Consider the following 15,448-nt stretch of genomic DNA (forward strand, 5'->3'; position numbering starts at 1 on the left):
AGGGTGGTTGAGGAAAAGTAAAACCAGTTTCATTTAGTCCTCTAGGTTTTTAGCTCATAGTGACAATTTGGAGCCTGAGATCACCTGCTGTGTCTGTCCCAGAGACTGGACAGCTCTGTCTCAAAGTTCATTGAAGTCCTGTAATGCCTGAGGGCTTCTCCAGAACTGGGTGGTGTCCATCTAGACCAGGCCTCTGGTCTACTCCTGCCTGCCCTAAGTAAATGTCCCCAAGCTGACTGCTGATGATATAGTCTTGAACTAGCCCATGTAGTGTGGCTGGACTCAGTTCCTGGTTTGTTTCCAGGCTTAGAGTCAATTTCTGCATTCATTCCTTCACATCCTTTCTCCCATAGCACCCTTGGTGTGCTCAGAAGAGCAGAGATGGTATCCCAGGGTTCCACAGACAAGGATCAGAGTGCCACAACCCCGAGTGCCCTGGGAAGGTTGAAGCCCTGCTGACACTTAGGGCTGGCATACTGCCAGTGAGGAGGGAGCGGACCAAATTTCCTATGTGGCTGCTTGTGCCTTATGCCTCTGCTATGGTGCCAAGATCATTCTGATGCTGTTTCCTGTCCAGGATCTGGTGGCTCTGGCTGTTGGGCTTTCCACATCTCATGCCTGTGCTATCTACACCAGCATACCTGTGGCCAAAGGAGCAATCAAATACCTTTCTTTCTTTCTTTCCAATAGACATTACCTCCTATTAAAAACCACCCTATGCCTCATCTGCCAGCTGGACACTTTGAGAAGAGACTGCTGTTGGACAAAGAAGCCAGCCGGGTGCGGGTCAAACCAGAGCCTCCCAAGCCCACGCTCTTACACCTTGTTGTGACAGCCAGGTCCTACTCTATTGAGGACTTCTTCAGCAACTTCACCTCAGAGTTCCCCAAATACTTCTTCTCCCGGTAAGGGATCTAGATTTTTGGATTGGGGTCTTCAGCTGAGCCAGGGCTGCCCATGCTGTGATGTGCACTTGAACCTGGAGCTCTGCTCTGCTCCTCCCAGTGCTTCAGCATCAGGCAAGAGGTGTCTTGCTTTCTCCAGCATATTAGCTGACAGTGGCTTCCTCCCTCAAAAAGGAGATAACTGTCAGAGCTCAGTTATCCTCTTGTAATAGTTTCATAGTTTCATTCAGGGTTGGAAGGGACCACAAGGATCATCTAGTTCCAACCCCCCTGCCACGGGCAGGGACACCCCACACTACATCAGGCTGGCCAGAGCCTCATCCAGCCTGCTCTTAAACACCTCCAGGGACGGGGCCTCGACCACCTCCCTGGACAACACATTCCAGGGTTTCACCACTCTCATGGTGAAGAACTTCCTCCTCACATCCAGCCTGAATCTCCCCACCTCCAGCTTCATTCCATTCCCCCTGGTCCTATCACTACCTGAGATCTTGAGAAGTCCTTCCCCAGCCTCCCTGTAGGCCCCCTTCAGATACTGGAAGGCCACAATTAGGTCACTTCTGCAGACTGAACAGCCCCAACTCCTTCAGTCTGTCCTCATAGGAGAGGTGCTCCAGCCCTCTGATCATCCTTGTGGCCCTTGTCTGGACACGTTCCAGCACCTCCACATCCCTCTTGTAATAGGGGCTCCAGAACTGGACACAGTACTCCAGGTGGGGTCTCACCAGGGCTGAGTAGAGGGGGAGGATCACCTCCCTCGACCTGCTAGCCACACTTCTCCTGATGCAGCCCAGTGACCCTGCTGCTGTCACAGCAGACCCAGCAGCTCTTCTGGTTCTGTGCACCACTCCCCACTTGCCTGCAGTGCCACTGCTCAGCCAGGGTAATGCAGGTCTTTAGAAGTTTGGTTCAGTAGTGCTGCCAGTAATGGAACAACTGCTTCTTTCCCAGCCCCTTCAGCAACCAGACCTTGGAAAGCAAGCTGGTGGATAGGAGCAGAGACAGAGACAGGATAGACATGGATCCCAAGTGGCTGTCCCTGGCTGCTGCTTCCAAGCAGGAGTTGCAGATAGTAACTGACATACTCACAGGTGTCATCAGGTGCGTGTGCCTTCACCTTTACCTGCTTTGAAATCCCTGTCTTCCAGGGGACTGTGTGCAGCATAACCAGCCCCCTGCTGATACAAGAAGAGTCTGAGCATTCAGGATGGTCCAGAATGGGGCATCCAGCCTGTCAAATGCTGCCCTGGAGACTATGAGCTCAGGAAACCTGGTGTGACACCTAAAAGAATATTGCTCCCCAGCTAGAGACTGGGCCTCTCTCTGCATAGTGATCAGTATCACTGCCCAGGAACCAGGGCATGAAGCCTGCCATGATCTTGGGAACAGGCTGCATTTGGATTCACTTATTTTATCTAGGATAGTAAAGAACCAGTTCTGGGGAGGCAGAGGTGGTTTGCTTAGCTCAAGCTATCCTGCTGTATTCCTTAAGCCCAGAATGGAGGAAGGAACAGGCTAAACATTGACAGCAGTCAGGGTTTTCCTATTTTTTGTACTGTCTTGGAATGGTCCTCTGGGGTCATACAGCTATCTGATTTCCTGGGACTCATCCCTTGTTTTGCCAGAGATCTCTTGGAGAACACTCAGCTCCATGACCTGATGAGAAGAAGCCTGGATGAGCCCATTCCATATTTTTCCCAGTTCCGGTATGCGAAATCAGCAGAGCTCCAGGACAGGAGGCTGTGCTCCAGGGTCCCCTCCAGGATCTCTATTTTGCCAGATCTTTACCCTGAGAAGGATGGAGAGAGGAAAGATTCAAGGCAGGAAAACTCTCCTGGTTATGATTTGCTGAAGTCTTGGGAGAAGAAGGAGCAGTTGAAGGAGCAGAAGGAAATGATGAGCAGGTGAGGAAGAGTTCACACAGAAAAGGCAAGAGCTGCACAGGCAAAAAGAGCCATGGCAGCACGCTGCCTGGACAGAAACTCATTTCTCCTTCAGCCCTGTGCCATTTCTGCTGAGCTGCTCTGGGTGGGTATTAATGCTGTCCTGCCTGGCCACCCTGTCCTGACTGTGGCTTGTGAAGAGTGCCAATTTGCTGTGCTGGGGTTGAGCCCTGGGCAGTGCCAGATGGTGTGGGGAGCCTGCTTTACACTCTGACACTCCTGGTTGTATCAGATGTTAGAGTGCACTCTGTGCTTACCTCACCTTTTACTTTCACTGCACTTTGACTTTGCTGTGGCTACTCCCTCTCACACTGCGACAAGCCACAAGCATAAGCACAAACACAGCACAGCTTGGAAAGAGGAACCAGTGAAACCACAGTCACCCAGCTCTGTCTGAGATCAGGGCCTGATGCCAGCTGGTGGCAGTTCTGGGAGAAGAGTCGGCACCTTATTCCTTAAATCTTCAGTGCATTTGCCTGAGTGTGTGGGGGAACAGTGTGTGCTCCACTGCTGTGCCTGATATATCCTGGGAGGAGTCACAGCAAGCAGCTTGCCTTATTTGCCTTCCAATAGCTGTCCTCTGCCTGTACTTTGTACTTCCCTCTAGGCAGTCGGCCCTTGGGAACCTGGTGGAGCTGGTGCTGGAAAACACACTGCAGAACATCCTGGTCGAAGCCAGCCGTGGGGAGGTGGTACTGACAGCCATGCCCAAGATCATTACTCTGCCCCCTACCTCTTCCCGAAGGTAGTGGAGTGTGTCTGAGCTGTGGTGGGACTGAACTTGCCCTTAATATGTCAGGCTGAAGCACAGCCCATCTTCTAGACTGTGTGGATTAGATGCCTTGCTGCCTATTCATGCCAAAGCTGCCTGTGCAAAAGGAGGAATCCACTCCCAAAACCTCTGTGGTCCTGAGCCACAGACCAGAGCTCATAATGCTTCAACCCTTCTGTGGGCCTGACACCATCATGCAGCTCTTGGTGCGTCACCACTTGAGTGAAGAGCTGGCAGAAAGGTCTAGCCTGAGGCACTGGAGAGCCCAGCACAAGAAGAGTCTCTTGGGAAATGTGGTCAGCATGCAGGCAGCACAGCCTCTGATAGGAAAAATAAAAAGGGGGGCAAAGCTCTTGCAGTCCAAATGATGTGGGATCAGTCTAGTTAGGGTGAGGGAATGGCCATCAGTTGGGAAGCAGATTTGGAGCTAAGGCTTTGCCCCAGACTGGGGAGAAGTGCAGAGAGATGGGATTGAGGGACAGTGGGAGAGGGTTGACACTGTCATCTCCAGAGCTGGAGGAGTGATAAACAGTGAGTGCTCCTCATGATCCCTTAGGAAGGAATGGTTTCCCTGGGGGAAGGCAGCAGCAGGCTGCACTCTCCCCACCCCCAAAAAAATCTTTTCTTCTTCAGAATCACCAGTCCAGCACCTCTACCCTCCAGAGCATAGCTGCTGGACACTGTGCTGCTTGAGGTCTTCAAGCACATCTCCACTCTTCATCCTGTCCCTCTGATGTCCAGATCAACTCGGATCCTCCCACAACATGACCTGAGCTCAGTGTGCTGGCTGCCTCTGAGGAGGTACGTCCTGACTATGTCTTCAGCTCCAGTTTGAATCTGCAGGGTTCATGAGGTCTCTCTGTGGCTGGGCATATCATCAAAGAACATCCCTGTGCTACACAGAGCATATGGGCAGCCTCTGACTATTCCCACTGCCCCCAGTCTGTACCAGCTGGGAGAGGACTGGAATCTGCTTTGAAATGTCGGTCCTGAGGAAGGACTGACAGCTGGGCATTTTGGTGCTGAGCCCATGCCAACATCAGTAGGATCAGTGCCTGCTGTAAGCCCTGCTTGGAGTGACCCAGCACAAGAGAGCTGCTGCAGCACCACACAGCACACTTAGCAGCCCAATAAAAGCAGCTTGGCCTCTGGGCCCACAGACACCAGAGTGTCACGTATGTCATCCATGCGTCTGTGTTTGGGGGCACCCTGGAGGGGTTCTCCCCTTTCCAAGCTGTAAGGGGAGGGGATGTCTTGAGCCTTGGTCTGGCAGAGGGACTGGGCAGGCCGCAGGAGGTTGTCAGTGTGCAGGAGTAGGGTTTATCACAGCCGGGAGGTGGCAGTGCTAGTTGTGGGAAAACACTGCTGAGCGTGCAGAGCTGCAGCTGGTGCTGGGCACCGGCTGCCTGCTCCCTGGCAAGGGCCGTCGTGCCAGGCGGCAGGGCTGGGTTTACAGCATCTCTCCTTTCCTGCAGTCCTGCTGCGGGCTCCCCTAGCCAGCCTGCTCTGGTGGGGATGCAGCTGGTGTCCGCCTCCACACCCTCCTGCCCTGTATCCGCAGTGCCAGTACCCAGCCAAGGCTGGAGCTGCATGTTCTCCCCTGGCAGCCCAAGAGAAGACCACACACAAGTTTCCGCAGGAGGCTTTTGCCAAGCTTGGTGGAGGACAGGAGCCTCCTGTGCCCAGGGGTGCTGCAGCAGGAGCTTGATGCAGAAGACCTGCTCGGTGCAGGAGCCCTGCATGCGTAACCGTTACTAAGCCCAAGGGCTGAGCTGTTCCTGTTGTCAGAGATACAGCAAAGGCACTGCCAGCTCCTGAGCCTGGGTGCCTGGGGGCTTCACGTGGGCCCTGAATCCTTCCCAGCAGGAGTGCAGGCCCTCTCTTCCCTCCCCAATTCTCTGGGTGCCAGGTCTGCATCACAGCAACTTTTCTTTCTTCCTTTGGGCTATGGCTGGTGCTGAACAGATGACTGTCATGTCCTGCCTCTCCAGATCAAGGCAGCAGCATAGCCTTACTGCTTACAGTCCAGCTGGGATGAGTCTGCCTGGTCCAGGCTCCTCACTAGGATTTGCTCATGGGAAATGCTCTGTATTCTGTGACAGGATTCTCAGATTAGTGACACAGGCAGGAGAAGGATCCTCCTTGTTCTCTTAAAGCAGGCTGCATCCAGCTGCCTGCAGGAGCCCAAGGGCAGCCTGGTGCAGCAGACAGGTTCAGTGAGTTTGTCCATTCTCAGACCTGCTGCATGATCTGATGCTTTCTGGACTGTGTCACTGCTAACTCCCCTGCCTTGTGAGACAGATGGGCCAACATGGGAAAGGATCTATGTTAGTCTGGCATAACACCCAACAGTGAATGGATGGAGGCTGAGTGGAGACAGGCAGAGATTTGTGTTTGTCATTAAAGTTCCCATCTGCCCCCCTCTCCCATGCTGAACATAGCCTGGACCTGAAGGAAATGGAATTCACACTGTATTTGCCTGTTGGAGCACTACCAGAGGTAAATGAACTTCTCGGTCTCTCTGGTAGGAGAGAGCCCTGAAATAGTGCCTTCAGCAACAGCTGAGTCAGGGAACAAAAGGTTTGAGAGCTACTTACATATCTGAAAGAGAAATCTTTCTTCCCTTTGCAGGAGGTGTGAGATGGTGGTGTGTCACCTCTATTCTAGGTCTTCTCTGTCAACCAGAACCACTCAGTGTGCACTAAGCAAAGCCATTAGCAACTGTCACACACTTTTCTCATTCTTTCCCATCCTAAGTTAAAAATACACCAGGTGCAGCTCCTTTCCCAGGCTGGGGAAATTCCTGCTTCCTCTTCTCAAGCTGGGAAGTTGACCCAGGCCCTGGTTTTACAAAACATTCTCATGTGTGACCCACCCACAACACTGTCCCCTTGGCAAAGGGAGGAAGCAGCACCCTAGGCTCTGCCTGAGGTGAGCTCTGCGGAGTGGAGAGCCCACAGCAATGCACTCACCCGGGGGCTTCGGTGCCTCCCTGCTGCTCCTCCCCATGCTTGAATCTTGGGGGCGGTGGTGAGGTGATGTGCAGTGTTGGTGGGGGAGACTTGGCCTTTAGCAAGAGGCTTTGTTGCTGCCCACTGCCAAGGTTGAAGGCAATGAACTGTGAGACTGTACCAGATGCACAGCCTGGCTTCCAGAGGAGGGAGAGGCTGTGCTGACCGCATTTGAGTCTCAAGCAGGAGGAAGTCTGAGTTTGTTGTACTGGCTTCCAGGGCTGGATTCGGCCATGTGTCTAATGCATGTCTCTGACAGATATTCTAGATACAGGTCTTGCTCCTTCCCACCGGTGTTTGGGTGGTGAACTGGTGGTTCCTTCCTGTGGGCCCATGGCTGATGCCCAAGCCGGCGGGGCCAGGCTTCCGGCAGGTATATGTACATCCAGCGTGAAGATGGCTGAGTGCGAGCTTGGCAAGCTGATGGGGCTCCCCTCCTCCTTGTGCTGGCTATCAGGAGTGCTCAGTCATCAGGCAGTTACTGTAACACACAACAGGTCTTTTCTTCTTGGCTGTTAGTCCTGGTTCCTAGGGAGGGTTGAAATCGCCTTGGGGCAGGTGGGCAACAGAAGCTATCCTGAATCCCATTAAAACATTTAACACCTGCTGAATCGTGCTATTGTCTGGGAGATAAAGCGAAGGGAACAAAGCTGCCCTCCCTCTTCTCTGCCAGGGTGTCTGCTAGGCTGATGTCTCATTGCAGCTGGGGAGCCTGAATCCTCTGCGAAGATCCACTGGCTGTGGCTCTGTGTCCATGCGGGGAAGGTGGCAATGTTAGGGGACAGTCCCCCGGGCCCCTTGCTGCATGTGTGTACAACCCCAGGTTGGGATCAGCCCTTTCTTCCCTTGTATTGACTATTAGGTGAAAAAACGGGAAAGGTTCTGCAGTGTCTGCACAGGCAGGGCAGTCTGGGGAGAAAAAACATGAAGGTGATCCTCCCAAAACGCTTTGCAGAGCTAGGCAGAGACCCTTCAGCCCTGGCATCCCATATCTGAGACAGTGGACTCTGATGGCTCAGTGTAGGAATGGGGACATTCAATTCCATGCTCTGGTCAGGCCAGGGTACAATGGTGACATCTGGACAGGAGAGGTGCTCTGATGTGCACTAATCAGTACTTGTGAGGCAGCACAAACTCTTCTTTGCTGCAAGAATCTCCATGAGCAGGGGCTTGGTCCCAGCACTGCCCTGCCAGGGAAGGGCACATGCCAGTAAATACAAACCTAGAGATGCCAGGGTCAGGGCAGGCAGAATATATTCCCCAGCATAGCTGTCTGGTGCAGGGAACTCTGCAAGCTCAAAGAGCCTGCTCTTCTCTCACTTTCCACAGGGCAGCCCTGCATGTCATTTGATGCATGGTAGGGCTTTACCCTTTCAGGAGAGAGGCTGGGGTGAGAGAGCATCTCTGATGCAACACCTAGGCTTGGAGATGTCTGCTGGAACTGCAGCAGCACCAATGTGGTGTTTGTTTTTTCCCTGGCTTCTCTGGGAAGGTGTGGGGGCAGCCAAGCATCCTATGCCAGGAACTGCTGCTCCGCTCTGTCAGTGCATGGCCTGGCAGGGAGTCCTGCCCAGCGTATTTCCCATGCTGGGACAGGAGAAGTGGGACATGAGAAGTGGGCAAGCCCAGGTGTCAGGACCTGTATAGTGTCAGATGGAGAGGGAATGTCATATTTCCTCTTAGCCACACAATCTAGGGCAGAGGTGGTCTTGCATTTCCTTTGCTGTCAAAACTGTAAGAGAGGATCAGGGTGACTGAGCCAGCAGATTGGCATCACTCCAGCTCATTCCCACGCCAAGCTTTGCTGGGCTGAGAGCTTGCAGGACCCCAGTCCCAGAGACAGCAGCAGGCTGGGATAGAGCCTGCCTTGCAAAGTCCTGATTCTGAAAGGAGTAAGTTTCCAAAGAAGAGCTGGGGGGCAGTGGCTGATAAGGATCTGCAACTATCCACTTCTATCTGGGAATCCACTGTTAGCACACCGTCCCTGGAAAGGACAATGTGGTGGTTTCAAAAGGATGGTCAGGACCATCTGCAGGTGTCCACTGTGGGGGTTAAAGCAGTGTTACCCCCTTCCCCACCCATAAACACACCTATCTAGGCAAACAAACAGGCCAGTGCACTTGCACAAAGGAGCTTCTCCTGCCACCACAACTGCACTTCATGCTCTGTTATCCAGGGAGCTGCGGGTGCCAGAGTAAGCCAGAGAGATATCCTGGCTCTGGATGGGATCAGCTGAGGACTGTCAGGGCTGAGTAGCATGGCTGAGTGCTACAGGAGCATGTTTCAACTTCTCCTGGCCCCCATGGGGCTCTGCATGCTTCCCCCAGAGCCAACACAGGGCGTCTGCATTGGTTACCCTGCTGAGCAGTGACACAGCCAGGATGCAGGAGAGTGCTGTGACTCTGGGATGCAATGACCCCACAGGCAGGCATGTGCACATGGAGTGAAACACATCCTGTTCTTGGGACTGTGCTGGGGGAGCTGGCTCCTGGCCCACATGGCCGTGCTGGAAAAGCTTCTAAAGAGAGCAAGCAGAAGTGGTTTTGTCGGGCTCTGCTTTGCTGCCTGACTCAGATGGCTGCAGGCTCCTGTCAATGAAGCGTGTATTACCCCTGGTGTGCCCAAGGGATATGCAGCATGAGGTGGGGGGGACTGGGGCAAGGGGATCCTTGCCATCATAGGTATTCAGTGTTAGCCTGCTTGGGGTAGGCAGTAGCTTTGCTTTCCTGCCCTTGGACCTTATTGCTCCCTCACCTTTCAGCAGCCCCCATACCAGAGGTGCCCAGTAGGGTACCCCCACCCCTGCCTCCCCTAACCCCTGGCTATAAAGTGAGCTGAGCAGGTGGGTGGAAAAGTGACAGCTGGTGTTGTTCCAGTACAGGTTAATGAATGTCTCCTCCTCTCCCTCTCCCCCACCCTCCTACCCCCTCCTTCTCCCCACAGCCCGCCCCAGCACCCAAGCTCCTGGCTCCTATCAGTCCATCAGGCTCCCATTAACAAAGGCAGCCCTGGAGAGTTTGCATAGAGACCTGCTCTGCCTCTAATCTAGGTGGGCTAATCGCCTCCCTTTGCCCAGCCTGCTTTCCCTGGGTAAATATTTGCTCTGAGCAAACACAGAGCCGTGACAGGTGTGCTGGGGAGAAGGCTCACCGCCGCCAGCCCAGCCCTCTTGCCTGTCTCTGCTCAGTCACATCTCTCCGGCCCCCCGATCATCGGCCAGCCAGCGCTATTTTTATCAGGGCTATAAAAGCCCCATCCAGCCGGCATCACCCTCATTTTCTTCTCGTGAGGCGGCAGGGGAAGGCGAAGCCACTCACCTGCCAGCTGCCAGCGTGTCACCGGAGCCAGGTGAGCTGCTGCAGCCTGGCACACCTGGGCCAGGGTCCTGCCTGCCCAGCTGGAAGATGGGTGCTGGGTGTGGAGGACGCCATGGGGACTCCCCCCGACAAGTACTGTGAGTCCAACGGAACCTCCAAACTCCCGGGAGAGAAGGGAATGGTCCTGGGGGACACTGCCCTGGTCGTCCTCTTCCCTTAACTCTTCCTTTCTCTTTCACCTATTTTCTGATCCTTTCTGCTGCCCTCCCCAGATTCATTTACTTTCTTACTTTATTTCTTCCTTCCTCCCTTCCTTCCCTTCTTTCTCACCCTCCCTCCCCACCCTCCCATGCCAGTTTAACCCGCCCCTGCTCTATTTGGCTTTCCCAGGCAGCAGGTGTCAAGCATCCACCTTCCGGACTTTACCCCCCGAGGAGCCGGTTTGCAGCGGCGGGTGCAGCAAGGACGCCGGCTCCCAGAGCCTGGAGGGACCCGGCTCAGGAGAAAGGATGGAAAAGGGCTGCCAGCAGCTCCTAGCAGAGCACCCCTCCTGACCATGCTGCGCGAGCCTGGAGCAACTCTGCACTTGCCTGGCGTCGAGCCCCACGTGCAAGACCTGACCTGAACGTTTTGTTCGTTCGGCTCGCGTTAGGCAGGTCCAGCCCGTCTGCGAGCGTGCGGCTGGCACCCACCCGCGCCTGCCCCGCCACCCGCGCCTGCCACGCCACCCACTCGCCCCTGCAGCCTGCCCCCCGCACCTGCGACCTGCAGCAGGCACGGGGAGCGCACTGCTGCCCATGGGACCGGTGCAGGCACTGCGAGGACGAGCGTGCAGGCTGCGAGTGTTGTGCAGGAAGGCCTTGCAGAGCCTGCGGTTTCTGTCGGAGCCGGCGTGTGCTGTGCCACTGGGGCAGCACTGGGGCGGCACACGGTGGGCAGGTGGTGTGCCCGGGGGATGGAAGCCACTTGCAGGGTGCAGGGAACGAACACTGTGGGACAGGATGTGAGACCCATGCGGCACTGGTACACGTGACCATTTGGACGCTCAGCTTCGCAGGCTGCGATGGGCAGGAGCCATGTCTGTGTGCCCGTGGCACTGCAGGCACCTGTAGCATGCTAGACCCACGCATCCCACCCCTGTGACTGACTGCTGCCTACTGCAGTCTATAGGGAGGGGCAGCCTGGTCTTTGCACCCCAGCAGAGCTGCAGAGGCGTGGCAGGCACAGGGAGGCCTGGCAGCACTGCCCTGTTCTGGAACAGTGCTGGCCCAGGGTGGAGCTCTTTGTGCTCTGCCAAATGCCCAGGTCAACGGTCTGCTGGCACCAAAGGAGCTTTAGTTGGTGACACAGCTCAGGCAGTGAGGATGGAGTGCAGGAACAGAGAGCAGGGCAGGAGATGGGAGGATGTCACATCCTTTCCCACAGATCTGTGCCCTGGCTTGCTCCCAAGAGCTGCATTTGCTGGCCTGTCCAGCGTCTGGCTGCCTGTTCACTGGGATGCCCAGGGCAGGTGTAGCTTGCTGCTCAGCCTCATCCAGCAGGGTGAGTACTGATTCTTGCTGGTGTTAATCCCTCTGCTTGTGCTGCTGTGGAAGGGTATGAGGTGAGTGTATCTAACAAGCTGGGAGGTCTCTTCCAGGATAGCCTTGTCCACAACCTGCCCTGCTCTCATAGCACAGTGTAGCGCTTGATCTGGACTCCTGTCCCATCATGTGTCCTGTTCCTTAACTCGTTGGCCGGCAACCAACACAGAAACAGTCCCAGAGAGCTTGGAGGTGGGACACCAAAGCACCTGCTTTCCTCCTGCTTCAGGATGTTTAGGGGTGGAAGGAGCCACACTCACTCCTGTTTGACCACACCTGTCTATCTGTGATTTCTCTGACAGCCCTGAGCATGATCCTGCCCTGTCCTAGGGCACAAGCACTTCTCTTGTAGCACAGGATCCAGTTCTGGCCTTGCCATGCTCAAGGATGCTCTGAATTTACAGGTGTGTCCTGAGCCCTTCCTGCAGCCTCTCTTGCAAATGCTGTGAAGGCTGAGCCCAGCTCCACAGTATGCAGGGAGGAGATGCTGGAGGCAAAGGCGGCCAGGAATATGTCAGGGGAGGAGATAATTCCTTTCCTTTCCCTTATCCCCATCCAATGCACATGGAGGACCAGGCTCAGGAGCCCTGCCCTGGAGAAGGAGAGCCTTGTTCTGTCCCCTGGTGTACCCCTGCAAGGGATGGACATAAGGCACTTCCTGGGCTCCCTGTCTGTGCAGATGTTTGGCACCCAAAGGTGCTGAGTTCCCTGTGTCTCCCCAGAGCCAAGTGCTCATCCTAATCTGGGAACAACCACCACACAGTGTGGTGACTGCCCAACAGACTGGCCACAGGTCTCTTTGGACCATGCCTCTGGGCTCTGTCTCCTGCAAACCAGCCTGGCAAAGTTGAACAACCAAGAAAGCACAACACATCCCTGATATGTGTAACCCCCTGCAGCTGCCTTGCTCAGGCTGGGATCAAAGAGAGCCCAATAATAACACTGAGCAAAGCCAGACCCTGCTGCCCACGCTGCTCCGGCTGCTGCACGTGTGTGTCCCTGGGAGCAGAGCCTGATGGAGATGGTATCTGGGCAGAGTAGGCTGTGGAGATGCTGCCAGGCTGCCTTGCTCTCCCTTGGTGGCTCCACACACCATAGGGCTGCATTGTGTCCTACTACAACCTGACAACCCTACGGGATGTATGCTGCATCCTGTATACGGCCCAGATGCTCCAGAAAATCTCTTCTTTGTTGGTTTTTGGGGCGTCTGGGGGGGGGTTGTTGGGTTTTTTTTTAGAGTATCCAGGCAGCATCCAGGGAGCCAGACCCTGTGCTGGTAGTAGTAGCATGTCTCTGTGCAGGACAGAATGTGTGTCCCAGCAGAAGAGGACAGCCACAAGTGGGAGCACTAGAAATTGCCTCCCATCCCTCTGGCATCTTCCCAGCTTGCTCTCTCTGTCCCAGCTCTGCCAGCACAATGGCATTGAGAAGGACTGACACCCTTCAAAGCTGGGGGTGGACTCAGGAAGCCACATTGCCATACAGGCTGAGCTGCCTGGGCAATGGCACCCAAGAGTGAGCTGATCCCCAAGCTGGGCAGAGCTGGGGGTTTTAAACACCCACGTTTCCCACACCAGAGCCAGCACCTGTGCCAAAGAGACCCCCACCCTCTGGGGCCTGCATGGCCATTGGCATGGCTTTGAGGACCTGGGGACCAGCGCTGGGGATTTCCAGGGTGCAGCTCAGAAGTCAGTGTTGGGCCCCATACTCTTTAATATCTTTATGGATGATCTGGATGAGGGTATTGAGTCCATCATCAGTAAGTCTGCAGATGACACTAAGCTGGGGGCAGGTGTTGATCTGTTAGAGGGTAGGAGAGCTCTGTAAAGGGACCTTGACAGGCTGGACAGATGGGCAGAGTCCAATGGCATGAGATTTAACACATCTAAGTGCTGAGTTCTACACGTTGGCCACAACAACCCCATGCAGTGCTACAGGCTGGGGTCAGAGTGGCTGGAGAGCAGCCAGGCAGAGAGGGACCTGGGGGTAGTGGTTGATAGTAGGCTGAACATGAGCCAGCAGTGTGCCCAGGTGGCCAAGAAGGCCAATGGCATCCTGGCTGGTATCAGGAATAGTGTGACCAGCAGGAGCAGGGAGGTCATTGTGCCCCTGTACTCAGCACTGGTTACACCACAGCTGGAGTACTGTGTCCAGTTCTGGGCCCCTCAGTTTAGGAAGGATGTTGACTTGCTGGAACGTGTCCAGAGAAGGGCACCAAAGATGGGGAGGGGTTTGGAGCACAAGCTCTATGAGAAGAGGCTGGGGGAGCTGGGGTTGCTTAGCCTGGAGAAGAGGAGGCTCAGGGGAGAACTTATTGCTCTCTACAACTACCTGAAGGGTGGTTGTGGACAGGCAGAGGTTCATCTCTTCTCCCAGGCAACCAGCACCAGAACAAGAGGACACAGTCTGAAGTTGTGCCAGGGGAGGTTTAGGCTGGAGGTTAGGAAGAAGTTCTTCCCAGAAAGAGTGATTTGCCATTGGAATGTGCTGCCCAGGGAGGTGGTGGAGTCACCATCACTGGAGGTGTTTAGGAAGAGACTGGATGAGGCATTTGGTGCCATGTTTTAGTTGATTAGACGGTGTTGGGTGATAGGTTGGACTTGATGTTTTCAAAGGTTCATTCTATTCTATTCTATTCTATTCTATTCTATTCTATTCTATTCTATTCTATTCTATTCTATTCTATTCTTCTGTACAGGGAGGCTCTGTGTGTGGAGGGCAAGCTGCAGGTGGAGGGCCAGCAAGGCAGGAGTACCGTGCTCTGCATTTACATCTAGGTGCAACCATATGCGGGGTGTGTGCAGGTGTGTGCAGGTGTGTGCACTTGCACATGGGAGCTCATGTCTGTGCATGGCTGTGCCCACCCGGGGTGGGTGGGCAGTGTGGAGGTGCTGCAGCTTCCTGCTGCACTCATTGCCCTGTGTGTGATGCCTGTGGGCTCCCACAGCATGAACACATGGAGCTGGCTGTGCCCCTGCTGTGCCTGCTGCTCCATGCTCTGCTGTGTGTGCAGCCCATCAAGGTGTGGCTGTGAGCAGAGGTGTGCCCCATGGCTGGCTACCTGCGGGGTGCTGCCTGTGGGCTGCACATCCTGCCTAGCCCGGATGGGGTGTGCCATCCCTGGGCAGGCTCTACTTCACTGCAGGATGTGGCAGAGGCAGCTGGTTACCCTCTGCACCCCAGCGCCCTGGGTCATCAGTCCAAGTTGCTGCCACTGCACACTGGGCTTTGTGGGCACCCCAGGGGCTGAGCACCATGGTTGTGCAGGCATCCCTAAACCTGGAATGTCCACCACTCTGCCTATTTGCCATTGCTCCATTGTGCAGGGAGGAGATACTCAAGCTGAGCAGAGGCTTCCTGCCCTTGAAGGTCACTCTGTTCAGAACTGCTGTAGGTACCCTGACAGCTTTCACAAGAAGACTAAGGCTACTTCTGTCCCCAGTGCTGGGCCTGTTGAAGGTCAGGGTGGTGCTGAACACCCTCTGGTTGTCTCTAGCCACTCAGCTTGCCCCTGGCCAAGGTAAGGACTGGGGCAGAGAGCATAAAGGACTGTCTTGGCCCTGTGCTGGGGTCCTGCACTCCCTATGCCAGGCTGTAGATTCAGCATCCCTAGGCAATGGGTCCAACCCACAAATTCTCTGCCAACTCAAGACCACACAGAGACAGCAGCCTTCAACACAGCTGGCTCTGGGAGAAGCTTATTGCTCTTTGGCAGACAGTGTGGAAGGGAGAGGTGGGTATCAGGCATGGAGCTGCACCCTGCCACGGTTAAACAAACAGGTAGCTCTGCCAGCCCTCGGCCCATCGGCTGTGGGCAGTATCAAGCACAGGGTTGGTATAGCCTGTCATCCTCTCCCCGGACCCACAGGCCATGTGGTAAGTTTTGCCATTGCCCCAGGAAAAGGCTTATAACATCC

At 55.0% G+C, this 15,448-nt stretch overlaps 1 protein-coding gene across 1 annotated transcript in view; it reads left to right on the forward strand.

Annotated features, from left to right (window-relative positions):
* Positions 1 to 4,742, forward strand: part of CFAP65 (cilia and flagella associated protein 65) — a 29,954-nt gene extending 25,212 nt beyond the window's left edge. The window contains exons 24-28 of the mRNA XM_068139208.1: positions 691 to 905; positions 1,857 to 2,006; positions 2,531 to 2,809; positions 3,456 to 3,593; positions 4,254 to 4,742. Coding sequence (XP_067995309.1) covers positions 691 to 905; positions 1,857 to 2,006; positions 2,531 to 2,809; positions 3,456 to 3,593; positions 4,254 to 4,290 — 819 coding nt within the window. The 3' untranslated portion in view covers positions 4,291 to 4,742. The remainder of the gene's footprint in view (positions 1 to 690; positions 906 to 1,856; positions 2,007 to 2,530; positions 2,810 to 3,455; positions 3,594 to 4,253) is intronic.
* Positions 4,743 to 15,448: the final 10,706 nt, after the last annotated feature.

Source organism: Melanerpes formicivorus, unplaced genomic scaffold (assembly GCF_026170545.1).
Source record: "Melanerpes formicivorus ecotype bairdi unplaced genomic scaffold, bMelFor1.0.p_v2 SCAF_5, whole genome shotgun sequence".
NCBI classification, from domain to species: domain Eukaryota; kingdom Metazoa; phylum Chordata; class Aves; order Piciformes; family Picidae; genus Melanerpes; species Melanerpes formicivorus.